Source organism: Taeniopygia guttata, chromosome 4A (genome assembly GCF_048771995.1).
Source record: "Taeniopygia guttata chromosome 4A, bTaeGut7.mat, whole genome shotgun sequence".
Taxonomy (NCBI): Eukaryota; Metazoa; Chordata; class Aves; order Passeriformes; family Estrildidae; genus Taeniopygia; species Taeniopygia guttata.
In genome coordinates this window covers 14,894,928-14,921,940 of record NC_133029.1, presented here as the reverse complement: position 1 = coordinate 14,921,940, position 27,013 = coordinate 14,894,928, and the positions used below count along the sequence as shown (strand labels likewise).

Below are 27,013 nucleotides of genomic sequence, written 5' to 3'. Positions count from 1 at the left end.
GGGTCCCCCAGCACAAGCCACATTTCCCTCTGCCCTCAGTGGTCAGGCAGCTGCGGTCCAGCTCATCTGCACTGCATCATGAGCATCCTCCCTGCTGCCCATGGTGCCATCCTGCCCCCAGATGCCCTCCTGCCTACAACACTCCTGTGCCCCTGGGTGCCCTCATGCACACCCTTCCCCCAGCTGATGGATCCTGCACAACGCCCAGCACCCCAAAGCAAGGTGCCATGTCCCCACCCTAGTTACTTTTATAATTTGTTTCCATAACGACGGTCCTTAACACTGGGTTTTTTTTCATTTTTTTTTCCCATCCTCCTCCTCTAAATAATTTGACTTGTTTCCATACCAACCAAGAGGTGTCGGGGCGCATGTGTGTGCCATGCACAGGGCAAGGTTGGGCATCTCTCAAAAAACCTAACCCCCAGTGCCAGGGGCAGAGACCACACCTTCCCTCTGCAGACTCCAGACCCCGCAACCTGCTGTTTTTGGCAAGGTGGGGGATTCAGTGCTGCCCTGTCATTTCTGAGAACAGCTCAAAGGTGCACCCCAAATCCTGGCTTGCTGCACCCCCTGCCTGGCTCACGCAGCCCAGCACAGCTGATGCTCAGCACGGCTGATGCTCCTCACCTTCTGCCCATACACCCCCCTGCAGCCACCCCCACCAAGGGCTCAGGGACATCCTGAGCAGCCCCTGCAGCTCCCCAAACCCCTCCTGCCGTGCCCGGAACACGGGAGCTCACCTCTGCTCCTCGGCCCTGCTGCCGAGTCACCCCTGCCACCCACCACGGGTGCCAACCACGTGGGCAAACCACAGCACCAAAGCCCTGGGCGCGGCGGAAACGTGGCAGCACCCACGCCCAGCACCCTGCCCTTCTGTGGGGCAGCTTTGGTCAGAAAGGGAACACGCAGTGCCAGGGGTTCTCCCCCGTGGAGCTTCCCCCTCTTTGCTGACATATGCTCGTTTGGGACTGTGAGTGACACAGTGCGGTCCTGAGCCGGCGCGGGCTGTGGCGCAGGCACTGCTGGGCTGCTGGCACTGCCAAGGTTCTGGCATCACCAAGGCATCGTGGGTTCCGTCTCCCCAGGAGGGGAGAAGGGCTGGGGGCAAGAACCGATGAGCCAAACACTCTCCTGGTGCCCACATGGCCCAAACTTGCATTGCAAGGACAGTGCTGTGCCAGAGTGAGCAGCACCCTGAGGCTTTGGCTCCCTGGGAGGAGCCACTCCGAGGGTGTTTTGGGAGTAGCACACCAAGCCCAGGCGCACGGCAGCTCGGTGATGGGGTGCAAGGAGCTGGCAGTTCTGATTCAGTGCCGCTGCACTGAATTTGGGAGCATTTTGGGAGCAGCCTGATGCAGGCTCAGTACAACGGCGGGTTGTAAGTGTCCAAGGAAGCCCAGCTGCCACCCCCATCTGTGGGCATTCCAAGCAGGAATGTCTGGCAAGAGGACACAGTGGCTGGCCAGGATAGTGGAGCTGAGCTGAGCCAATGCCCTTGGCAGTGACCCTCCTACCATGCTTATCAGCGGCAGGCTCAGAGCACAAAATACCTCTGAGGGGCTCCCACCCCGTGGTGAATGCCTGCAGGAGATGAAGGCATCCTGGGACAGCAAAGCCAGAGGGATAGCTCCATGCCACCAACCTCAGCAGTCTAGACCTGAGCCTGGCCAGCCTTGCTGCTGAGGGAAACTGAGGCATGGCTGGTAAGGGGTTCACCATGCTCCCTGCTGGCACCAGGCCCCCTCCTGGCCCCAGGGCATGCAGAGAGGAGCAGGCAGCATCCCTTACCCTGCCTGCCGAAGGACATCTGCCTGGAATGTTCCCGGAGTCGGCACCATCAGCTGCAGCAGATGCTGCAGCCTCGGAGTCCTGCTGAGCGTGAGCCAGTGTCCAGGCTCGGGGTGTTGTGGCCATGGTGGGTTCACAAGGACTGAGGCTGAATCCAGGGAAGTGCACTTGAAGGGGAGCTGAGCTCTACTCTCTCCTGCACGAACGGCATCCCTGCAGGACCCCCAGCCCCTCAGCATCTCCTGAGTCACCCCTGCTCCATGCCAGCATCCCTACTCACCCACAGCCCAGGCATCCCGAATCCACAGGGAGATATTTGACAGAGCCATCAGAGCTGTTTCAATCCAGGCTGAAGCTCCTGTGAAACGGTGCCTCTCGCTTGTAATTCACTGCCAAACTTCTCCCTCTCGGGCTCTCTCCCCACGTGCAGGAGATGCCGGGGGCACGTCTGGAGCTGCTCGGACCCTCTCTGCCAGCGTGGAGCACTGTCAGGAATGATGTAACGGCAGCAGCAGGCGATGCGCCATCAGCAGAGCAGCCATGGCAACGGGTACAGGCACAGCAGCAGCTGCCACCGCCGGGCCAGAGCACCGGGCACGCCGGAGGGCGAGGGCAGTGAACCCCAGAGCGATGCTGGCATCACCCGAGCCGCCGGCCGGAGCCGTGTGCCACCGGCTTCAAGCGAGTGCCACGGCCTGCCCTCGGTCCCGGACTGCTCGCTGGGCGGCTTGGGGACACTGCCATGCCACGAGCCAGGCGCACGCTGCTCCACGGCGAGCGGAGAGGAAGCGAAAAGAGCACACAGAGGGAGCTGGCAGCGGCCGCAGAAACACCTCCTGTCCCAAGCTCACCCCCTGCCGAACCCGACCTGCCGGACCAGCTCCATCCCCGCGGGATGTGGAGCCGCGTCCGCGTGCACGGCAGCCCCAGGGCCGGATGCCCACCCGGGTCTGAATGAAATCCTCAAGTGACATCCTGCTGACACCCCCAGGCCCAGTGCCACAAGGCAGCGGTGCTCGCTGAGCAGACCTGCCCTGTGTGCCACTTGCACACACTGTGCCTGGATGAGCCCTCACTGGGAAAGCCAAGAGACTGTGCCCTCTCCAAATCTGACCCTCTCCAGGACACCTCCCACTGTCACATGTCTGGTGGCTCAGCTCCAATCCTCCAGCGAGGCAGGGCCACCTGCACAGGTGTCTGACCTGCTGGTGGTTGAGGCCAGAGGGGCAGGAAGCCTTTCAGGGGTGCAGAATTCAGACCCCAGACCCCAGACTGGCCATGCCAGGACCCTGGTCCAGCACGTCCCCGTGCTCCAACACAGGTGCCCAGCAGGACCAGAGGCACTGAGAACCAACACTGTCCCGACACACCGGATCTGCTGGAGGTTTTTGGCTCTTCCAAGCTCCCTGTCTCACAAGGAACCAGCTGCTTTTTGTACTGATGGGAGATAAGGGCACTGCAGAAGTTGCTGGTGGCAGCAGGCCGGATTTAGCAGCTCTGGGGGTGCCTCAGCTCATAGGGAGAAGGCTGGATTATGTGAGGTTTCTATGAAAACCACTAGCAGAAACCAGTCAATAACATCCCTGTCCATCGGTGGGACTCAGAGCTGCAGTGTGCAAGGACATTCATTCCCAGCAGTGCAATGGGCCCTGCTCAGGGAGTTTTGGCAGGCGGGGAGCTGTGTGTGCTGCAGGATTTGGCCGGTGAGCCTGGCCCAGGAGCAACCCACTGTGCCCCTCGCCCGTGCCGTGGGGATGGGAACTGCCCGCAGCGGAGCTGGCAGCAGGGCTTGGCCCGGGACCATGCCAGCCAAGGTAGACTCAGGCTGCTCCCTGACAAAGGGCTGGGATCCACTGCTCCCAGGCCAGAGCTGCAGCACTGGGGCAAGCACTGGAGCCCCAGAGTCTGGCTGGACCCACATTCCTGCACCAAGCCCTCCACCATGGGCAGTAGGACCAGCACCCAGAGCCCACTCCCAGCCCTCCGGTGGCTCCCTGGGAGCCAGGCAGCCTCCTCATACTGCAGCCCTCACTCTCCCACGCTTCCCAGCAAAACTCCAGCCACAAACTTTTCCTGAGTGCCTCAGGAAGTCTGGCATGGCAACCTGTCAGACCCAGCCGGTCCTGGCAGCACAACATCGCTGCATCCTGGCCAAAGGAGCCGCTGGGCACAGGGTGGCCGTAGGCTCCCTGTGCCAGCCCTCCCACGGTGATGTCCCCAGCCTGGTTGGGACTGTTTGGTGGCACATGGAAGCCCAGGCAGTGCTCACCACTCTGCCCAGTGTGGGCTGCCTGTGCCAGAGGCCGCTTCCAAAGGCTGCTTCCAGGAAAGCATGGCTTCCCCTGTGCCCAGCTGGTTTTACACTCCGCGGGACTGGGACAATGTGAGGAAGTCGCCTGAGAGGGGAATGTGGCCAGAGGCCCTGGGACAAAGGGGCCTGAGACCTGAAATCAACTACAGCAGGACTGAAAGCAGTACAACAGCGAGGGTCCTGGGTGTCTGTGATGTTTGTATCGACCCACGGTCCCATGGTCCTCCCTCCTGCTGTCAGCAGCACGTGGAAGCTGCCAGGAGGGCACAGTACCACCAGGACAGGCAGGACCTGTCCCTGCAGGACTGATGAGTGGTCAGTGGGACACGTGGGCTGGGAGTCTCTGACTTTCTCTTGCTTTGTCAGAACAAGGACACCGCACTAGGCTGGGGTATGGCGGAAGGATTTAAAAGGGACAGGGACACTCCACGCTCAGGTCAGTCTGGGGAAGGTGGCACAAGACTGGTACTGCTGGACAGCACTGACCCTGGGGGCTACTGCATGGCCTCCAGAGGGTCTGCACCCAAGAGCTGCCCCCAGCCCGGGGTCCTCCCCTGCAGAGTGAGCAGTGCCTGCAGACCCCACCGCCCCCACTGCCCCCCTCAGCCCTGCCCTACTGCCTGCCTTACCTGCCCGGTGCCAGGGTGCCAGGAGCCACTCCACCTTGGCCATGGCTGTGAGTGCGGGGGGAGGCCGCTCGCTCCAGCCCCCTAGGAGCTCCTGCCTCAAGCCAGGCCGAGAGCACTGAGCTTCCCCCGTCCTCGCCGCCTCCAGCTCCAGCGGGGAGAGGAAGCGACCAGGAACTGACTGTTTGAGTCAGTGCCACAGCCCATTGTCCTGGCCCCGGCCCCTCTTCCTTCCCCGGGGAAGGACGGTGGAGGGACCGGGACTCTGCACAGCCCATCCCACATCCACCCGCCCTCAGCCCCCGAATGCACATCCCTCTACATACATCATACATCGCTGCTGCAGCACCTGGAGAGGGATGCTATAGCCAGCACAGGCTGGGCTCCCCGAGCTGGACAGGGTAATGGAACCAAAATATCCCCCAGCTGTGGCTGGAGCACCATCTGAGAGCGGTGGGTGACCTGAGGGGACACAGCACGTGGGGCCTTGTCCTCTCAGCAGAGCATGGCCATTCCTACATGGAGCAACCACAAGACTCCTAGTGGGGAAACCAGCACCTGGAGCCTGTGGGGCAGCACCACTGCCCACCAGCTCCCCCAGCCCTTACAGCCAACAAAACCAGGGGCCCTTCTGAACCCCCTGGCTCTGACCTGGGAGCTGCCAGAGCACCCAGAGCCTCATCACACTTCAGCTCCTTCCAAAGCCTGGAGCAAAGGCTCCTCGGGGACCACTTTCCCGGTGCCCCAGGGCTTTGTAAAGCTGAGCTGGCTTCTCCCAGAGGATGGAGGCTCCTGGGAGCCAGGGCTGCAGGACAGCCAAGAATGCTTCCCCAAGCACAGGCTTCATTCAGGAACATCCCACACCACCAGCGACCCACACCCACCACAGGGCTGCTCCTTATGGAGCCTCAGCTCCCTCCCCTTGGCAGATAAGCTCCAGCCTGGACCTGCTGCCATCTCTCTGCACGGAAGCCTGTGTGAACTGCTCAGGAATGCCCCAGGCACTGAAGTCCCAACAGCCCTGTGAGTGTCCAAGTATTTGTTCAAGCTTTACACCCAAGATGAGTTTTGAGCCATGCAGTGCCAAATCCCACTCTTCCCTGACCCCAGCAGCCACATGCAGGTCTGTCCAGGGAGACCAGGCACCTGAGGGAGACCTGCTGGAGATCTCCAGGCTGCTGGGGAACTGTGACCTGAGGACAGAGATGAACCAGCTGTCCAGGGCCTGGCCCCTACAATCCCCCTTGGGCCCTTCCCACAGCTCCAAGAATTCCTTTGACAATCCAGAAGTGTGATTAGTTCTCCCTCTGAGCGGCACCAGGTGGGAGAGGCAGGCAGGGAGCAGAGCAGCAATGGTCTGGGCACTGCTTATCTTCCATGCCTGCAAATGGGAGCCAAGGGCACTGTGCTGGGTAGCAGCTGGCACAGCATCCCTCATCCCCGTGACCTGCAGGCCAGCACCCTGTGGTCCAGGCACTGCCTCCCGCTAGGGAATGGGCCAGCATTCCATGATCCCTCTGAGCCCCACAGTCCAATCACTGCCCGCTTCCCATGGCCCCAAGAGGGGAGCCAAGGATGATGTGATGGATGCTGACCAGCCCCATATCTCTCACCCCCTCTGACCTGCAGTTCAGCCTCTCTCCTGGTCGCCTCCTGTGCAACCCTGAGTTCTTGTGCCCCATTTCGGTGCTTTGCACCCACCGCTACAACAGCGGTTGCAAAATTCGACGGTGGTTGTGCTGCCACCCTCTCTGCCCACTGATTATTAAGCTGTGACAGTCATTTGGGCTGTGACAAGCAGTCCCCATTCTTCTACAGTTTCTAAGCAATCTTCCCCAGGTCTCTCCCAGGGCTCAGTTCCCTGCTGCTGCCCACACTGCTGTGTCCTGCTCCCAGGCCAGCAGGCAGGGAAAGGGCAGCAGGAGCTGGGGCCAGCAGAGCCCAGCATGCTGCACTCCGGGACTCCAGGACCTGATGGGCCTGGGGCCAGGAGCTGTGGCAGACCCCAGCTCCCAGCTCTTCTGGCATTCCCAGGAGCTGGGCTGGAAGAAGAGTTGGAGCACTGGGGAGGGTTGCTGAACTGCCTGGACCAGCTACATGGGGACAAAGGAGTGACCAGACAGGTCCTGCTTGTCTGACCCTGCTTCCTCAGAGGGCACCTGCTCTCACTGCCCGCTCCCAGCTCCAAGTGGGTCCTCTGCTCCCTCTGCTCCCCCTCAAAAAGCTCCCTGCAGAGCTGCAGGGCTGTCCGCCTCCCCGAGATTGTTTGTGGTACAGGAGCCCCCAGACACCCACCAGCACTGCGATGTGTGGGAGGAGGGAGCTGGGCTGCGGGGGCTGCACAGGCACTGGGCTCCCTGCCTGGGGGTGCCCAGCTCCGGGGACAGCACCTACAGGGCTCCCCACCCCTTGGGGCCGCATCCCTGTCCCCAGGGCTGGCTCCCCACTGCCCGGGCTGCAGCCCCATGCCCGGCACTGCCTTCCCACAGCTTGGGACTGGATTCCCATGCCCGGGACTGCCTTCCCACAGCTTGGGACTGGATTCCCATGCCCAGGACTGCCTTCCCACAGCTTGGGACTGGATTCCCATGGCCGGGACTGCCTTCCCACAGCTTGGGACTGGATTCCCATGGCCGGGACTGCCTTCCCACAGCTTGGGACTGGATTCCCATGCCCGGGGCTGGCTCCCCACACCTTGGTGCCGGATCCCCGTGCCCAGGGCTGGTTCCCCACCGCATGGGGCTGGCTCCCTGTAACCCGGGGCTGGATCCCAGCAGCTCGGACAGCCGGCACCTGTCCCACACGCTGGGGGACCGCGGTGTCCCCACCGCCAGCCCCATCCCGTGCCGTCCCCGTCAGGAGGCCAAGCCTCGGCCGGGGTGACCTCTGCCCGCGTCCTCCAAGCGACCCACCGGGACGGGGGAGCGAGGAGTGCCGAGCCGCAGCCCGGCCAAGCCCGAGCCGCCCCCTGCCCGCCGCCGCAGCCGGGGGTCGCGGGGGCGGCGGCGCTGCCGGGGGCGGCGGGGGCGCGGGTTCGGTACCTGTTGCCGAGCGCATCCTGCCCCGCCGCTGGCTGCGCGGCCCCTTCCGCTGCGCGTTGCCCATCCTCCGCCGCCGCCCGGCCCGGGCTCCGCGCGCCGCCGCCCCCGGGCCGCCCCCCGGCCGCCCCCCGCCGGGCCCGCCGCGCCGCGCGGGGAGGAGCCGCGGGGCCGGGCCGGGCCGGGCCGGGCCGCATCGCTCCGCTCCGCGCCGCGCCGAGCCGAGCCGAGCCGAGCCGAGCCGAGCCGAGCCGAGCCGAGCCGAGCCGAGCCGAGCCGAGCCGCGCCGGGCGGCACCGGCACCGGCCCCCGCCCCGCCGCCCCCTCCGAGCCGAACGGGCGCCCAATGGCGGCGGCTGCGGGGGCCGGGCGGGGGCGGCGCGGGACTCGGGAATACCGGGGTGATGGGATGGGATGGGCTGGGGGGATTGGGGCTGGGGAGTGCTGGGGGATGGGGATGGCGGTACCGGGGCTGGGCGCCGCCCGAGGAGATGGGATATGGGGTATCAGGGTGACTGTGGAGCAGTGCCGGGCCGGGCACCCTCAGACTAGTCTGGGGATACCAGGGCTGGACAGCCCCCAGGGCGGTAGGATTGGGCTGGGGGCCCTCGGGCTGGGCAGCCCCTGGGGAGTTGTTTGGTTTAGGGGTGAGTGGAGGGGGTCCTGGGGCTGGACAGCCCCCAGGGGTGGTACCAGGGCTGGGCACACCAGAGGTGTTGGGGCTGGGTGGGGATCCCAACGCTGGCCCTGTGGGGTGGGTGGCTGAGCAGCGGATGGATGGAGGAAAGGGATCGACCTCTGACAGGAGGCAGAGGTCAGCTCCAAGAGCAGCTGGAGCCATGCTCAGAGGGCAATAGGAGGTGTGGGAAGAGCTTTGGGGCTGGGTTCTCTCAGGAAACCTATGTGAGAGCTGTAGGATATTGCAAGAGCCAGGCCTGGGGGTGATGTTGTCTCAGCTAGGAGAAACAGGGTCATCTCTGCCAGTGCCTCCAAGGTCCCCATTCCTGGTATTGAGGGTCCCGGGCAGTGCCATGACTGCACAAAGCTCAGCTGCATGCAGGGACCCCCAGGAGTCGTGGATCAGCTACTGCCCTTGGGGTTCTTCCACTGGCCCAAACCTCACCACATCCCTCTCATGGGGAAAAAAACCCTTCCAAAGTGGGGAAACCTGTCTAGCATGCCAAGACCTCCCACGTGCAGAGCGCTTCACCCCTGGGAGCCAAGAGGCATTGGGACGGCTCAGCCCAGTTGCTGTGTCCCAGGACCCAGCATTCCTGACATATCGGATCTCGGCATCCATATAGCAACAGAAAGGACCAGAAAGCGCTGGGAGGTTGTTATGGAAACAGCCACAAATTGGATCAGTACTTGGTGCAAGGAGCAGTTTGTGTGACTGATGTGGGAGCAGGTGGGTGTGACAGCCGCAGCGGTGCGGGGGCCCCGCGGTGGCACCCCGCTGCCCATGCTGTGCTCCACTTCTGGGGCTGGGCTGTGGCAGTGCCTCAGCTCACAGGGACCCGGGCATGGGGCCGTGGGTACCTCACCCAGCCTCTGAACTCCCCAGGGAGGTGAAGGACTGGAGTGAGTTGGGGGTGGTTTGCAGAAATTCCAACAAGAAAATACTTTCTGCCACTTCCCCAAGCCCCAGCAGAGCCCTGCACATGGTGTCAGGCAGAGGGGGCAGCGGCCCCTGCACAAACAGCCCCACTGTGGGTCACTGGGCTGCGATATGACGTGGGCAGTGGCCATAGTTCTGCTCCCTGCCCTGGGGAGCCACACCAGGTCCCCATCCCTCCGAGCCACTTGTGTCACCTTATGCAGGGCAGCCCCAGGCCCCACATCCTCCTCGAGCCCCGTGGGCACACACGGCTGCCTGCACTGTCCTGGCTCCTAGGAGCCCAGGCAGGCCCGGGTGGCTCCTCCAGGACACCGGGCTCACCGTGCCAGGCGAGGGCAGGAGGCTGCCAGTGGCTGAGCGGGGAAGCACTGGGTGCCACGGCTCAGTCCGGCCCGAGCGCGGGAGCAGCTCTGCTCTGTGTTCCCAGAGCAGACCCTCTCCTGGCAGAGAACCCAGCTGTGAAGAAGCCATAAACATTTGCTAAGTGGCCGAGCTGGTTATTTTTGGGCCAAGAGGCCATATTAAAGCTCAGAATCAGCGAGGCAGATGAGCTCATTGGAGAACAACGGCTTGGGGCCGGGCCAGAGCCGAGGAGCAGGGCCAGGGCTCCCAGCCCCGCGCCGGCACCAGGGTGAGTTGCTCCTAACTGGACCCTGAGAGGTGCCACATCCCAGCAGAGCCACCGGCAGGGTCCCCGCCAAGCTGGAGGGCAGAGCTGGGACGCCGAGCCCCACAACACCTTATGTTGCTGAAGGTGACCCCCAAGCTGCCCCCCGAGGCCGGGCAGGGGATCTGCGTGCAGGGCTGGAGCTGCCGTGACACCTTCGTGCCACCTCGAGTCCCCTCCAGGCTCTGCATTCCTGGGATTCCTCCAGCGCACCAAACATATTTCGTTGCTCTGTGTCCTGGTAACTGCACTGAGGTCCTGACCGTCCTGCCCAGGACTGGCACTGCCAGGGCTGCCCTCCCTGCTCCCGGTGTGCCAGGGCTGCACGATGCTCTGCTACACCCCTGGCGGTGCGAGAGCTCGGCATGAAGCGGTGTGTGGGGTCAGGCAGAGGCGGCGGGGTTGCCCCAGCCCTGATTACCCCACAACCTACACCCACACCCCCATAGATTCCTCTGAATACTCCCCAAAACAGCTGTGCCAGAGAGCAGCGCAGAGCCAGGCTGCCACCACGTGCCGTGGCACCATCACTAGTGCCTGTCATTTATGAGCCCCTTACTGGAGACGTGGGGTGAGAGGGGTGGCATTGGCACCTCCCCAGCACTGCCACTGGATCCCCCAGCCCCTCTGCAGCGGCACGCCGTGCACCTTCCTCCCGGTGGGGTCTCTGGGGAGGCTTCTGTCCCAGCCCGAGCGGGTGAGGAGGAAGAGGAGGGACAGGGGGCAGAGGGCACCGCACCCCTCCCGGGGCTCTGCCACCATGGATGTGTCCTGCCTGCGAGCCCTCCCGTGATGGGCACGGGGTGCCCAGCTGGCCCCATCCACCATCCCCACGCCTCGGTGCGCGCAGGCAGGAGCGAGGAGCCGAGCAGGCGGCTGTGCCAGCCCTGGGGCTGCTGCTGCCCGCACCCACCTGCAGTGACAGCCACCGTGTCGTGCACCCACACCTCCCTGCCCCTGTCCTGCGGTGCTGCCAAACCCTCCCGGGGCGGGGCAGGGAGTCCCACAGGCAGGAAAGAACAAAACTCTTACTTACCCAACTCTGCCTCCTCCTCTTCCTCTCCGCAGCGGGCCCCAGGCCGGGGTACGGCAGCTGCCCCCCACCTCAGCAGATGCCCCGAGCCCCCATGGCCGGGATGGGGTGGCGGCTGCCCTGGCCGGGAGCGGGAGGCGGCCACAGCGCCAGCTCTGGCAGTCGCTCGCTCGCACTAAATCGAACCAGGTTTCTGGAGAAAGGCTGGATGGAAACGCTTCTCCCACCCCAGCCCAGGCCCTTCTTAAAGACATAGCTACACAGCCCTGCAGCGGGTGCTGGAGCCGTGGAGATCTAGTGGGGATGGAGCATCCTGCCAGCCGGCGTCTGTGCGGTGAGTCTGAGAGCCACAGCAAGGGATGAGATTGGCGGAGAGGAGATGGCATCCACCACCTCTGCTGTCAGCTGTGCCAGCCTGTGTGGGTGCTGTGGGCAGTGCCAGCTGACCCTCCTGTAATTAACAGCGGTCAGGCAGCCAGGTGAAGGTTTCCTGCCGCTGGCAGCACCCATGGCTGTTGGAGAGGTGGCTGTCCATCCCCCCCTGCCCTTGGCTGGGGTCCCAGTGCAGCAGGAAGGGAGCTGGTCCCACGCAGGCAGCGCCTTGCAGGTGGCCTCGGCAGCCCACGCTCTGCCTGACAGCCAGGACCACCCGGGAGGCTGTGCTGCAGCTGTGGGGAGGAACACCCGGGGGATGGCCACCCCATGCTGGCTATGCCATGGGGATCTGCTCTCCCTGCTCGCAGCTACCTGAGAGGCCCTGGGGACGGCTGTGGCTGGATGGTGATGGACCTCTCCCTGTCCAGTGGAGAGGTGTGGGCATTGGGCAGCCATGGCCACAGCAGCCAGCTGGGAGGGATGGGAAAGCGCTGGAGCAAAATCCTGACACAGGGGGAGGTGATCTCAGGGCTGACCCCACAGTCCCCCATTTCCACAGAGCACAGACCAAGCACAAGACAACTCAGGAGTGCCCTTCCAAAAGCACTGACAGCACAGATCCTGGCCCCCTCAGCAAGCCAGGAGCCCCCATCTCTGCAGCAGACACACGTGTGCACACTCAGACGTGTACAGAATCACACACGTGTGCACACTCAGAATGTACAGAATCACACACGTGTGCACACTCAGACACATGTGTGCAAGGGGGGTTTGCTCTGCACTGGGGATGTGCAGTGCCCTGCTGTCCCCTTCCTCCTGCCTGGCTATGGGGACACTGAGTCAGGATCCAAGCTCACAGTGGGGCCATGCTGCTCCATATGAATGCAGCCGGCCACTCAGGGTGCCAGGAAGGGAGGAAATGGCCTCTCACAGCCACTTTCTGGGTAACAGGTGGAATTACCTTTTTCCCTGTCTGCTTCGATCTGCTGCCATTAATTAACTCAAGGAATAACGAACCTCCCCTGATCTCCGCCCTGCCCACCCCATTCAGTCTCCCCGTGCCATGCAGCTCCATGTTGGCTCCTGGAGCCGTCCCCAGCTGCCAGACTGTGCTGTGCCAGGCTGGCATCTGTGTGGGGTCAGGCTCCAGCAGACAGACAGGGGACGGTCACCCCCCCGTGTTGATGGGTACTCCCGCAGAGCCCCACGCCTGCCGCTGCCCAAGGTGCCAGCCTGATTCCCTGCCAGGTGTCCCGGTGCCAAGGTGGGCAGGCAGCAGGAGAGCAGGAGGGGGATGGCAGAACCCGCTGGCACAGCTAAGGAGAAGATTCTCCCTGCCAGCATCCTTGGCCTGTTGGGCGCTGCGCCAGCTCCTGCTCAATCCAGACTTTGTGCTGGCAGCCTGCAGCTCCTGTGCACGCGCGGGGACTGGCGTGTGGCCAGCCCTGTGCCAGCACCTGCAGGGCAATGGGCACAGGGCTGGGCACCTGGGGAGTGCAGACCAGGCTGGGAGCTGGATACGCACCCCCAAAGGACTGCTGGGTTCCTCAGCAGCCAGGTGGGTCCCTGGTGGGTTCCTGTGTCCCTCCTCAAGGGTCATCTGCTCCCCAAAGCACAGCCTGCAGCCACTGGTGCCTCAATGCATGGATAACTTGCACAGGTGCCACGGGGAGCCATCCTGCATCCCACCTCTGCCTCCATGGAGCACCACGGAGCTCCCTACAGCTGGAGAAGCGGCTGCCAAGGCACGCTGCAGCGCTTGCTTCCACACGAGGTGAACACATCCCACATGCTGACTTAGGATGATGCAGACTCCAAGGAGACACATAGTTGAAGCCAATCCATGTTCCTGGTCCGTAAGTGCTGCCATATTCCCAGCCAAAGTGAGGCTGTAAGTGCTTCCTAGGAAGAACCAGGAACACTGTGCTCGTGGAGTTCCTTCTAAGCTTGCTCTGCAGAGATGGGTCCAGGCAGGAGCAGCCAGAAACACCAGGGGTGTCTGAGGCTGTGAGGGAACAGCAGTGGCTGTACTCCCTCATACCTTCATGCAGTTCTTACTGGGCAATGGGGGTCCCGAGGACCTGCTCTCCCCCGGGGACCTGCTGCCCCTGAGGGCCACAGCCCAGCTCCTGAGCAAGGGCCACGGCTCAGCTCTCACGTGAATCCTTCCAAAACACCACCCAAGGGTGAAGACACTTTTTTTTGAATGAGTATTTAGATCCATCCAAGCAGGAATCTCAGCCCTGAAAAATCCCAGCAGGGTGGGAGAGAGGTTGCAGCAATGAGCTGGAGATGCTATCCTCAACATCAGCTCTGAGGATGTCCCATGTGTCCCCCCTCACCATGGCCAGACTCTGCAGGAACCCCACACCCACGGGCAGGGGAGCCAGGGCAAACTGTGGAGGTTGGAAAAGCCCAGACAGGGCTGCCCATTCCTCGCAGGAACATCAGCCTGCAGCACACATTTTCAGGGAGTGGCCATCAGCCCGCTGCTGAACATGGCTTTCATCCAGAGCAGGCTGATGGGGGCCGTGCCTTATCCATCCATCCATCCATCCATCCCGTTAAGAGGAGGGTGTGGCTCCTCTCCTCCTCCTCCGGCAGCCAAGCCTTGGTCAGCATCCCACTTCCCACCCACACCAGCAGCCTGGGGAGACGTGCTCGCCCCTCTGACACTGCAGTCACCACTGGCTCGGGGAAATGCAAGCAAAGAAAACGTCTTGGAGGTCTGGGAGGGTTTTGGGAGCTGCTCTGCCCTGCAGAGGAGGCTGCAGTGGGTTGTGGCTGGGATGAGCAGCGCTGGGCTCCTGAGGTTGGGGGCCTCACAAGCCCCTTTAGCACTACTTTGGCACTTCTGTGGGATGAACAACCCTCACCCCACACTGGCCACAGCCTGTCCTGTGGCTAAGAAAGCTCCAAGAGCCATTTCACAGGGGTGGTTGTGGCCATGGCAGTCCAGGGCTGCTTGGGAAGAGAGCATCAGGGTGAACTGAGACCATGTCTCACTCCAAACCGACACCTCTTGTCCCCTGAATTTGGGACATGTCCTTCCCATGGTCCTGCAGTGAAAGCCCTGCACCATTCCTGGCACTTTGTTCTAACTTGAAGGGCACTGACCCCATGGACAGGTGCTGACAAGGGCAGCTGTGGGGTCGAAGGAGTGGGGCTCAGGTAGGTTCACGTGGGTGAGCCTTGGGACTGCAGTTACAGCTGCAGTGACCCCTGCCCCTGTCCCCTGCCCCAGGGACTGAAGGACTGACAGCCACTTCAGCCTGGCAGGAAACTCCAGCATGTCAGAAGGTGTTTTTTTCTTGCTTTCATTCCCTTTTTTAAAAATCCAGTCTCAGAATATGGGAGAAAACATCTGTGCTAGCTCAGTAAGGGAAGAGCTGAGCAGAGGACGTGGGGAGCAGCAGCCCTGGCTGGCCGACAGCTCTGTCTTTCTCCATGGCTGGTTTCAGAGAAGGCTGGGAGGTCAGAGGATGGGAACGCTGCACATTTCAGCAGGAGCAGTAAACAGCTGCTCCTGCCAGCACAGCCTAGGGTTCCTTCCAGAGAACCGTCCTGCAGCTCTTCAGGGCTGCACCTTGAATAGCTCTTGGTGCTGCCCCTTCCTCTGCTTCGCTGAGATTTATTCTGGAGCTGCAGAGTCCTGAAGGGGAGATTGAGCTGTACTGGCACGTGTCACCCTCCAGGACGTGGCTGTGCCAGTGGCAGTGGGACAGGAGCCTGGTCCCTGCTCTGCTCTGGCCACAGTGGGACCCTGCACCCAGCCGTGGCATCCTTGGCTGGCTGCACAAGGGCTGAGGGATGCCCCCAGCTCCCGGTGACAGCTCCCTGCTCCCTCCACGGCCGGTGAATAAGAGCAGAGGAATCCAACAGCCCTTGGCTGCCGTCTCCTGCTGGAAACAGCCACACCGCCTCGTCGGACAAGTGTTTCCCCAGCCCTTTGCTGTGTGATTTCTTCATCTGGAAGCAGTGCTACTCCACTAGCATCTCCCTTTCCTGAGGAGCACGAAGCAGCTCCCTCAGCTCACAGCTTCTGGAAACTCCAATGGACGTGTCCTTCTTCACCTTGGTGACCTGAACTCCCCAGCCATGCGGTGAGGAGCCCCATGGCTTTTGAATCTCTCTAAACCTGTCTGGTAGGAGCCAAAACCAGGCAAAGGTTGTGACCCAGCTCAGGGTGCCCAAATCTGGGAGCTGGCCAAAGGACCATTCTTGGGCAGGGCAAACCATCACAGGCCCATGGGAGCTGAAGTCAGGTCATTTGTGAGGGCTGGACAGCCACCCCCATGCCCTGCCTGCACTGCAGCTGGGCTTTGGTCATGCCTGGAGCATTTCTACTTCCTGAAAACTGTCTGGTCCCCATCTTGTGGCCTCAGAGGAGCTAAAGGATGGAACTACTCCAGCCCAGGATGATGTTGAGTCTGCAGCAAGGACATGCTGTGGCTGGTGCTGGGCTGGTGTCATCTCCAGCCCTGCCTGGGAGGCACCTGCTGGATCTCCAGCCTGATCCATCCCTGTCCTTACAAGCTGGCCAGACAGGCTGTGACATGTCACCTGGACCCACACTGGCAAGGTAGAAGCTGTGCCAGGGCACGACTGGTCCTGGGTGAGCTCCCCTAGAGCATCTTCTATGGGCTTCAATTCAATTTTAAGAGAAGAATTGTGATTTTTGCCATTGGATCCTCTTCAATAAACAAAACCAGAGGAGAAAATAAGCCCCAAATGCAGTGTGGGGCACTGTTAAGTGTTTGCTCCTCACTCCTGGGTCCCTGCTGTGCTGCAGCTCAGTGGGAAGTGTCCTCTCAAGCCCTGGGCAGCCACCACTCTTCCACAGTGCTGGGGCCTCACAAGGAGCTCCCATCCCCCCAAGACATGATCTGATCCCCACCATGGGCTGATGCTGGAGCACTTAGCAAAGCAAACTGCAGCTGAAGTACCAGTCAGAGCTTTGTTCTTTACCCAAGTAAGTTCAGTCACCCTGGAAGCTCTGGCATCCCTCTGGCTGGTGGTGGATGGATGTGGAACAGGTGGGTGGGTGAATGGGCTGTGTTCCCTGAGGATGCAGGGAGAAATGAACCTCCTAAGCCTCTGTGCCACTAAGCAGCAATGAAGGTGAGCTTGGCTCTATTCACACTGTGCCAGCCCCTCCCACAAGATAAATCACAGCATTTTTATCACTGCACACCTCTGACTCCAGCTCTGAGCCAGCCCAGCACATCTACTCACGTGCATATTCATAGCTCTGATGAGGAGCTGTAGCACAGGAGGACAATTTGCTGCTGCCTTACACACACACCTGCAGCTGCCTGGGTGTTGCTCTCCAGGTGCATGGAATTAGCTGAACACACAAAGCAGGCTCCACCTGCCCACAGCAATCCCCCCACACATCCCTCTGCTGACCCCTGTCCCCTACACCATCCCCTCCATGGTCCACCCACACTAAGGCCCTGCCACCACGGTGGCACACACACACACAGAGTACTGCTGTGGCCTGGAGCAGTCCCAGCCTGCTGGCCAGACACAGGCAGTGAGGGACCATCTGGCTACGGCAGGATCAGCTCCTCCTCCGGCAGAGCCTGGTCCAGCACGTACGGCGATGCTGCTGCCAGGTTTGGCACACGCTGGTGCAGTGCACAGGTCAGCTTGGGTGACTGTGCAGCCCTGCTGTCCCCTCCTGGGCGATGCACAGCAGAGTGGGAGCCGCTTCCCAGCCTAATGACGGGTCCACAGCAGGGCTGGGTGCTCCGCTCGCTCCCGGCATCCGGGGCTGTGAGGGTCTGGTGGTCATTTCCCATGGCTCCAGGCAGATGGAGCAGCAAGGGAGCGCTTGTGAGGGGATTTGCCGACAGCAGAGGCACACACGCTCTGCCAAGGGCCTGGGAAATGCGCGGTGCTTGAGGGGAACGTGCTGGAGCAGCACTGCCCTCCCCGCCCCGCAAAGCCTTTAAAATAAACTTCTATAAACAACTCCAAAATGAGCTTATTTTAAGATCCTCCGAAACGGCGCTGCCTGTTCCTGGCCCAGCACAGCAGCCTGTGCCAGATCAAAATGCTTGGAATGGGAAGTGGAAGCAGTCCAAGGCAACCCAAACCCTGTGGCTGCCAGGAGAGGGGATGAGCTGACACGATGCCTGGATGACAACCTAACATTTTCCCCAGATGCACAACACCCCAAGTGAAAACTGCCCCACTCTGGACAGGACAGCCCCCTTGGGCCCCTGCCCCAGGATGAGGTGAAGCACCTGAGGCAGGGACAGTGTGGGGGTGGCAAGGACAGGCCCTGACAGCCCGGTGTCCCCGCTTAAACAGCCCCCAGTAATTGCAGACACAGCGTGAGGTGTGCTTGGCTGGCAGCCTGGAAAATGCCCACTGTGAGCAGGCAAATAAAGTCTGGGCAGAGGGAAAGGGTGCAGGGTTGTCCTGGCCTCACCCCAGGACAGGGTTGCCCTGGCCACCAACATCCCACTGACACCTCACCCCAGTGCCTGGCACGGTTCCCTGGCCACCGGCCCCACGGGCCTTGGCGAGGTGTTGCCACCCCTACCCCGCTCCCCCAGCTCTCCCTGCTGATGGAGCAGGGATGATGGGCCCCGAGAGCAGGACCTGCCGTGGGTCACCCTCCGGGGGAGGGGACACGGGGTGACAACGTCGGAGAGCAGCAGCAGCAGCGTGGCCCTGCGGCTCTGGGGCAGGGAGCGGAACCCCTCGGAGAGGGAAGCGGGGCCAGCAGCGGAGGCTGTGGCCGCAGGACAGCCCGTCCGTCCCTCGGTGCGTGTCCCTTACCTGCGGCGGCGGCGCGGAGCGGGCGGCCCCGCAGCAGCGACTGCAGGCGGGCGGCGCGGCGGTGCAGGCGGGCGGCGCGACGGGCCAGAGCCCGCAGGTGGCCCTCGATGTCCCCCAGCAGAGAGACCGAGTGGCCGCAGAGCTCGGCCAGCTGCCGCAGCAGGGCGAGGGCCGCCAGGCTGCAGGTGTCCCGCAGATCGCTCAGCGGCCCCGCCGGCCGGACTCGCACTGCCACGCTCCGTCGGTAGAACGGCATGGGGCGGATCGGCTCGGCGCGGATCGCTGCTGTTTCCCCCGGGCCGGTTGCCCCCCGGGCCGGTTCGGTTCAGCCCAGGCAGGCGCTGTTCCCCCCGTCGAGCCCCGCGGCTGCGAAGGCTGTGGTCCGGCCGCAGCGCCGGGCTCGGAGCCGGTCTGTGGGAGGAGGAGGAGGAGGAGGAGGAGGAGGAGGAAGGGGAGGGAGGGGCGGCCCCGCTCGGGGATGCTCGGGCCGGCGGCGGGGCACGGCGGCAGGAGCTGCGGGGACGCTGCGGGCTGGCTGCCGGCCGCAGCCCCGGGGCTGGGGCACGGGCACCCCTGCCGGTGCCGCCTGTTCCCTCCCGGAACCTCGCCGAGGACACGGGCACCCCTCGGTACCGGCAATTCCCCGCTGCAGGCTCCTCTAGCCTGTCTCCAGCTGCAGCCGTCCCTCCCGTGCTGGGACCGAGTCCTGCCCCGGCCTCCTCGGGCTCCCCGAGGCAGGCAGCGCCCAGCAGGACAGACCCGCATTTCCCTCCAATTTTAATCCCGCATTTTCCCCGAATTCCCCGTGGGTGTTCCTGCTCCAGCAGCCGCTCCCTCCCCGTCTTCCCGGCTCCAGCTCCCGCTAAAGCAATATTTGGGTGGCCCCGGGGCGGCACCAGGGTGCAGTGGGGATGTCCTGGCTGCCAAACCTCAGGGAGATCCAGGCTCCTGGCAGCAGTGAGGGCAGCAGCAAAAGCTGAGAGAAGAGTGGCTGTGGTGGATGTAACCTCCAATCCAGATGGCCCAGCGGCTCCAGTTGCCTGGGACAGAGCAGGACTAGAATTCCTACTGGGAATTTCCTGTGATACCATTTCTCCCTGCGTGGTGAACCTTGCTGGACTCCTGAACTATTCCTGCTCTGGGTTTGTGTAAATGTTTGTGCATCCAAACCCAGCTCCATGGGGCTGCTACCACTGAGAAATATCCCTTCCCCTTTCCCTTTCCCTTTCCCTTTCCCTTTCCCTTTCCCTTTCCCTTTCCCTTTCCCTTTCCCTTTCCCTTTCCCTTTCCCTTTCCCTTTCCCTTTCCCTTTCCCTTTCCCTTTCCCCTTTCAGATTTGTGTCTCTGTGCAGAGAGCTGAACGGTGTCTCCTGCAGGAGTCCTGGAGCTATCCGGTGCTGTCATTCCCTGGGCTGGTGGGTTGTAGTGGTTGCCACTTGCCTGGATGGGATGGAGGCAGAAGGAGCTGAGGAGTGCTGGTGCCTTGGCTCTGTTCTCAGCACAGATGGGGAAACTGAGGCACAGTGTCACACCCTGCTAGGACGTGGGGAGGGTGAAGTCAGCCCGATTCTCTTGGCTTGGGCAGCCTCCTCATGAATCATCATCCACGTAAGGAGAGCATCTGGAGCCCATCAGGGCTCTGCTCACTCCCCATTCCCAGCCCAGCCGCCCTTCCCAGCACTGACCTCTCCTCCTGCAGCCCAGCAGGAACACACGGACACTGTGCCTGTTTCTGTGGTTTCTTCAACACAGATCTGTGTGTCTTGAAATTCAAGCACGAGGCCTAAACTGTCCTCACCAGCAACCTCAACACCCACTTGGGCAATGTCCTGCTGCTCAGGGCAAGGGCATGCAACCCTGCTGAAATGGGAATTTATTGAATTTTTTGTCTGGTTTTCAGGTGGTTTCCTCTTGTTCTGCCTCGTCATGCAAGTTTGTTGTGACAGCAGTGCCCAGGTCTCGAGGCTGGCTTAGCAAGGAGGATTTTAAACCACTTAAGTGCCAAGGGCTTTTCCTTTTGCTTTCTGTGCTCCTTTGCCTCGTTTCCAAAGCTTTTTCTGTAGCTGGAGAGGTGTGAACAGCTTGCCATTGAGTGCGAGCCGAGATCCAGAATCCAGGAGCCAAGGGATTCATGAAACCATCCTGTAGTGAAACAGCTTCAATAAATGACAAATATCTGGTCACTTAGCAACTTAAACAGGCTTTTTTTTTTTTTTTTTTTTTTTTTTTTTTTTCCCTAAAGGGATTGTGTTTTCTTGAAGTCTTCTGTCAAATATTTAGCATGAGAAAATGACCCTTTCCATGTGAAGTAAGCTGCACCATGAAGTCACCACATTATTCTGATGATCAGGAGTGGGGCTGGCCAGGGTGGGCGGGCTGAAAATGAGGAGCCGCAGCCCCGTGATGGCTCTGGAGCTGTGGACAGGCCCAGGGAGGGATCCCGGGAGAAGCAGTGCCAGAACATTGTGTTGGCTCTCGGCGGGACCGGCTCCTCGGCGCGGGCAGAGGCGGCTCCGGGATGCGATTGCTGCGCCGGATGCGCGGAACTGGCGCGGGGAGCCGCGGGCTCGGCATCCCGTGGGAAACAGCTCCGCTGGCCACTGGCCGGCAGGAGCGAGGCCAGTTCTGCAAATCCTGATTACAACCAGATGTCCCAGGGATTGCCTTCCCTGCTCCGGCTCCGCTCCGCCCCGCGGAGAGCATCCCCTCCGAGGAAGGGGAGGCGTGCCCGGAGGGGACACCTCGGGTGGGCTTTGTGGGGATTTGGAGGAGTCTCACTGGGTGGATGGCGGTGCCCAGACCCTGGACGGGGTCAACAGGCGGTCCTGACCTCCCCGGTTTGTCCTGAGGACTCCCACTGCTTCTGCCTTGTGTCTACTCACTAAACATCTGGGATTGATGAGGATCATCGGCTCTCCACGCAACTGCCTGTTCCATGTTGCATCCCTGGATGCTGCTAAATCCAGAGCGGTGTCACTGGTTGGGTCAGCCCCAAGACGTTCAGTGTCCAACAGCCAAATTCTCTGCTTTTGCAGAACTGCTTCTTACTGCTCGAAGACCTGGAGCCCAGAGTCGTGTCTCCTCCCGGGCAGCTTCTGCTGGGAGCTGCCTCATCCCCCTGCCCAGGGGCTCACTCCCGCTGCAGGGATGCTGGGGCCCTCCCGGCCTCCCGGTGCCCACTGGAGGGTGCTCTCTGCCAAGATTTGCGCCGAGGATGCTTCTAAGCAGCTCTTGATGAGAACAAAAATAAGGGGCGGGTTGGAGCGGTTTTGGTGGAATCTGCGAGAGACAGCGCCGGACCCCGCTGGACACCAGGCAGGATCCCCACCGCGGCCACATGCCCCAGGACAGGGTCCTGTCCCTTTTGCTCTCCCACATTCGATTTGTCCTCCCAGGCTCTGCTGTGGGGCAGTTCTGTGCCCGAGGAGTGGGTAAACACCTCCAGCCCACGCTGTGCCCCTCTCTGCACTGCCTCGGAGCCTGTGTGCCTGTGCTGCCCAGGCCACCCTTTGGGGTGCCTCTGGGAAGTCCCTTTCCTGCTCCAGGTCCCCACAGACACTTCCTGCAGCCCCCCTGCTCTCCCTGGGTCCCCTCCAGCCACACCGTGCAATGGTGCCAAGGAGATCCAGTGTGGACACACAGGCTGCCAGGGCCGTGGGGCTGCTCTGGACGCGACCCCGTGGCCCAGGACACTGAGGCAGGACAGGGAACAGGACCTGAGATCAAGATTTTCTCCCACACAATTCACTTTATTTCCCAAGCTACACACAGGTTTTTCAGAACTTTATCCAAGGAGAGTGAAATAGCCCCAACCAGGCCCATGGATCCAGCTCCCACCGCTTCCCAGTCCCTGTCCTCCTGCTAAAAATCAATTGGCACAGCCAATATCCCAGACTACAACCTGGGCTGGTCACTGATGCCATTTGCTACCAAAATGTGCTACAGCATCCCCTGTTCTTGGCTCTCACACAGTCTTAATCATTATAGCAGCCCCTTTTCCCTCCAAATTCACTCCCTCCCACCCTGGCAGCCCCCACCGTGCACTCCAGGGGCTGAGCTTTGCACTCCTGAAATGCTGAATAATTTGTTCATTGAAGAGAATGTTCAGCTACCAACTGCTCCTCCAGCTGCCTGGCTTGGCTGTTTGGAGGTGCAATGGGCTTTTTGGGTTCAGTTCATTTCCCTCTCTGTCATCTGTGGACTGGGCTGCACTGCCCAGCCCTTCGTCGTTTCCAGATTGCTGTGGAAAACATTAGCATGCATCGTGGTGAGACCCATGGTGAAAAATTGAATATCAAGCCCCTCAGTTTTCTGTTCAAGTAATTTTTTCCATGCAGGCACCGTTCCCCTGGCTCTTACCTGTCTGTAGTCCTGCAGGCCTCTGGCTACCCCAACCATCCACACCTCCTGCTGGGAGCAGGAGCAGGAGCAGGGATGTTTTGGAGACACTGACACATTTTCCATCACAGAATCCATGTCATCCCATCTGTGTGCCATTAGCCTATTTTTAATTACAATTTAAAGCAATTTTCCAGGAACAAACACAGACTCACTGGCCTGCAACTCCTTCAGCCCTGGTAATGGTTTGGTTCCAGGTATGTGCATTGCTGCCAGGTAGAGCAGAGCTGCACTAGCAGGATGAATCATGGAAAGGTTTGGGTTGGAAGGAACATTAAAGGCCATCTTATTCCATCCCCTGCCATGGGCAGGGACACCTTCCACTATCCCAGGCTGCTCCAAGCCACATCCAGCCTGGCCTTGAACACTTTCAGGGATCCAGGAGCAGCCACAGCTTCTCTGGGCACCCTGTGCTGGGGCCTAATCTCCCTCACAGGAAAGAATTTTGAGAGCAGATCAGCGATTAACATCTCCCTTGTTGTATAATCACATTATTACACCTGCTGAGTCACTGTTGTGCACCAAATTGGTTTTTACTCCTTACAAACCTCAGCTCCTGCAACCCAAGACGCTGAATCCCCCTGATGCCCCAGGTGTATGTGCAGACTGCCGGCCCCATGTCCCTCCTGGGGAGGGAGTGTCAGGATGAAACACTGCACTTCAGTGAGGGAGTGATGTGGATTTCACAGGTTTCACATATTTTTTGTTTACTCCCTCCATATTTCCTTCCACACCGGGACAGCCTGTGCTGTGCTTGCTCTGTGGTGAGCCCCCCGAGCCCTGTGCTGCAGAACAGCACAAACAGGGGTGTGAGGGGTCCATGCTTGGTCTCTTGGGGGCTTCCTCTGTGAGAGAGGCCATTCCCTCACACCCCCATGCACAGTGCCCCAGCACTGGAGACATGGCTGGTCCCTGTGGGATCCCCTCCAGCCACTGCAGGGGAGGGCTGGAGGGAGGGAGGGAGTGGCAGTGTGGTTTAGAGAGTCTTGGAGGGGGCACTGAACTGGGAGTATTGTTCCTACACCACAAAATCCTCCAGGTGGGAAAACATCCCAGCAAGCACTGTAAAACTGAGAGCACGTGAGGCAGGAGAGGGTGTTGGAACTCAAAAGGTCCCTCAGACATTTTTGGAGGTTCCAGGCCCAGGTCAGAAGCTTTGAGACCCTGGCAGGCAGCTGGAAACAGCTGTGATTTTGGGTTTGAACCATGGAATGATTTACCAACCTGGCAGGAAGAACAAGAAGTCACTAAAGTTTAGATATTATAGTAGAAGTAGTCACAAAGTAGAGGGAAGAATTTTTGAGTGCTGTACAGGGGGTTTTGGTTTTGTACATGGGGGTCAGAGATTTTAAGATGGAGGGATTTGGGCCTGCCCTGTCCTTCCTCTTTCTTCTTCCTTACCTCCATGTTCTTGGTGATGTTGGCACTCACAGACTGGTTTAGAGTAGAAAAGCACCATTTAATATAGGTAATAGGCATTGGGGAAAAGCTGTAAACATGTAACACGTAATGTACCATATAAAAGATAGAAAAGCACCATTTAATATAGGTAATAGGCATTGGGGAGAAACTGTACCATGTAACACGTAATGTACCATATAAAAGACAGCAGCAGCCCTGGGCGGGGAGAGAAGAAGCAGTCGGGAGTCAGAGAGGATGTCAGGGTGTGTGTGTGCCTCTGCCTGAGCTGTGAGCAAACCACAGCAGCCCCAGAAGAAAATATTTTAGATAACTTACAATAAACTGCCTTGAGACCGAACAACAGAGACTGCTGAGCCTTTCTTGGGAAGCTCGGGGTGGAGGAGAGACTTTTCCACCACACGGAGCCCCTGAACCAGGCTGGGGTTCTGTCAAGAGGGGACCTGTGGGCCATCCCAGAGGGGCAGGACCTCTGTCCATCAGCACTCACCCACTCTGCCCCAGCTGGACTCACACCAGGGCAGGGAACAGCTACGGACACACTCACGGACTTGGGGGGGCTTAGAGCAAAGCTCCTCTCTGCCAAAACGTGGCTTTGCATTTTGGGCTTCACACTGTGGCCTTTCCTAATCCAAACTTTTAATGTCTGATGTGGTTGTGAATGGCTGAATTGCAGCTGTGTGTGGTGCAGCAATATATCCAAATAATAGAGGCTGCTTTATATGCAACCTCTACCTCAAAGGCATACTACATCACCAACACATTTTCCCCTGGCTTCATATAAATATTTATAGGGCCCAGCGTGGGGGGTTTGGTGTCAGTACATGAAAATAAATAGTGTCACTTTTTGGTATGGCAATACATATTTCTAGGACAGAAATTAGTTATTTCACATATGCATATCCAACACCAAAGCAGGCCATGGAAGGGAGTATTTGACTGTGCTCACCCCTGGGTGGCTCTGAAGAGCTGCTCTGTGAGGACGTCCCTGTCAGCTCCATTGGGGTGTCCCTGCCAGCTCCATCGGGGTGTCCCTGTCAGCTCCATCGGGGTGTCCCTGTCAGCTCCATCGGGATGTCCCTGTCAGCTCCATCGGGGTGTCCCTGTCAGCTCCATCGGGGTGTCCCTGTCAGCTCCATCGGGGTGTCCCTGTCAGCTCCATCCCAGCACTGGCACGGTGGCTGGGTGTGATGGGGACAGCCTGGGGGCCTCTCCTGTGGGTGTCACTCTGCAATCGCTCTAGAGCTGCTGAGCAGCGCTGCCTGGGAGGGGATTTGGCCCAGCAGAGGGAAGGAAAATATTCCTCATAGCCTGACATGCTGCCAGCGTTGCTGACAGCCAAGAGCTTTGGAGCTGGGTGCTGGTCCCCCTTGGCCTGTCCTTTTCCAGTTGCTCTCCCCGTCCTGCTAAAATCCTGGACCTCACTCTGGTTCTTTCCTCCTGCCTCTGGCTCAGGCTCCTGCTCCTCCTGGCAGCTCTGAAGGGCTGGGGTAACTCCTGAAAGTCCAGAGCTGGTGGGAAGCAGACATGGAGGAGAGGACCTGCCATGGGTGCAGATTTATTTATGATCCCCTTTCATCTCTGCTCTGAAGCATTCAGCTGTTTTGAGCCTCCCACACCTTCAAAAGCCACTTGTTCCAGTTTCTCTTCAGGTAAAACTTCACTTTTGGGTTCAAAAGCTCTTTTTGGAGGAAGAACGCGATCCACCTCCAACTTCTCCCTGCTCAGGACCCTTCTTCCTGCCTCAAGACACAACAACCAGAATGCTGGGTGCAGGAGCAGCCTGTGCCCACTCAGTGCCCCCTCAGTGCCCACTCAGTGCCCCGAGCCCATCCCGGTGCGGGAGCAGGGCAGAGATGCCCCCCGAGCCCCGGGCTGTGCAGCAGCCCCGCTGGGAATGGAACAGCCAGGGCTGGAGAGGGAGCACAGCGATGGCAGGGAATGCTCGGAGCTGTGATTTCTTTGGTGGGGAAATCAATGAATCAGCGGGTCTGGCACTTGGCTGGCATCTCATCCCACTCCGACATCCCGGCGGGAAGCAGTGCAGGGAGCCGGGGGGGCTCTGCCGTGCAACTGGACTCGGAATCCAGTAAATACCTAAAAATAGCAGCCAGATATCCCTGACCCCATTAGTCATCTCCCTCCCCAGAAGTACAGATGAGAGCAGCCTGGAGTCCAGCTGAAGCCCTGCTCCTTCCCCGAGGGAGCTTTACTGAGCAGTCCCATGTGTCCGCAGCAGCCCAGCAGTGCCATTCCAGCACTGCTGGTGAAGGTGGGGTGGGATGTGGGGTGGAAACGCCTCTATTTCCTTTTACACCCGAGACAAAAGTTGATGGTTTTGATTTCTCCTTTTATCTCGCAGCAGTTACAACATGTACATCCCAGCACTTCTGGCCATTTCAAGCTCAGCATTCCTGGTGAAAACAACCAGAGGCACTTGATGGTTTAACTTGTGACAGATTAATTCCCTGTCCCCTGTTAGCATCAGCTGGTCTCCGTCTCAGCATTAGCAATGGTAATTGATACCTGAGCAGGGGATAACTGCTCCTGGGCTGCGCTCCAGTCAGCCCCAGTGACAGCTCTGTCAGTCACCAGGTGATTTATGCAGGCTCAGGGCCTCACAGGGATGGGTTTTGGTGCTCCTGATGCAAACTGCTTTTATTTTGTCCTCACTGCCTCTCATGCTCACTCACAAGTTGATGCTCATCGTTATCCCAGTCTGTTTGTCTGAGCATGGGGCAGGGTGAGCGCTGCATTTGTTACACAGACACGGGGGTGGGCACACCCTGGACCTGTGAGTGAGCCCACATCCCAAGGCTCCTGTGCATGCCAGGAACAGCTCTGTGATGTGCCAGCTGCGGGGCTGGAGCCCCTGGGCACCTCCGTGGGCAGTGAGCAGCACCTTGCAGAGCCCAGCCGCTATCCCCCTGCAGGGTGGGCAGAGGGGA

At 60.4% G+C, this 27,013-nt stretch overlaps 1 protein-coding gene across 8 annotated transcripts in view; it reads right to left on the bottom strand.

The window, feature by feature from the left end:
• Positions 1–18,592, bottom strand: part of NHSL2 (NHS like 2) — a 28,389-nt gene extending 9,797 nt beyond the window's left edge. For 2 of the 8 annotated variants that reach the window (XM_072929208.1, XM_072929209.1), the window contains exon 1: positions 18,249–18,592. In XM_072929208.1, coding sequence (XP_072785309.1) covers positions 18,249–18,504 — 256 coding nt within the window. In that variant the 5' untranslated portion in view covers positions 18,505–18,592. Of the gene's footprint in view, positions 1–740; positions 2,024–2,068; positions 3,496–7,766; positions 7,926–11,084; positions 11,323–18,248 lie in introns of those variants that run through there. The other 6 variants (XM_072929206.1, XM_072929210.1, XM_030272750.3 and 3 more) reach the window with 6 other exon arrangements.
• Positions 18,593–27,013: the final 8,421 nt, after the last annotated feature.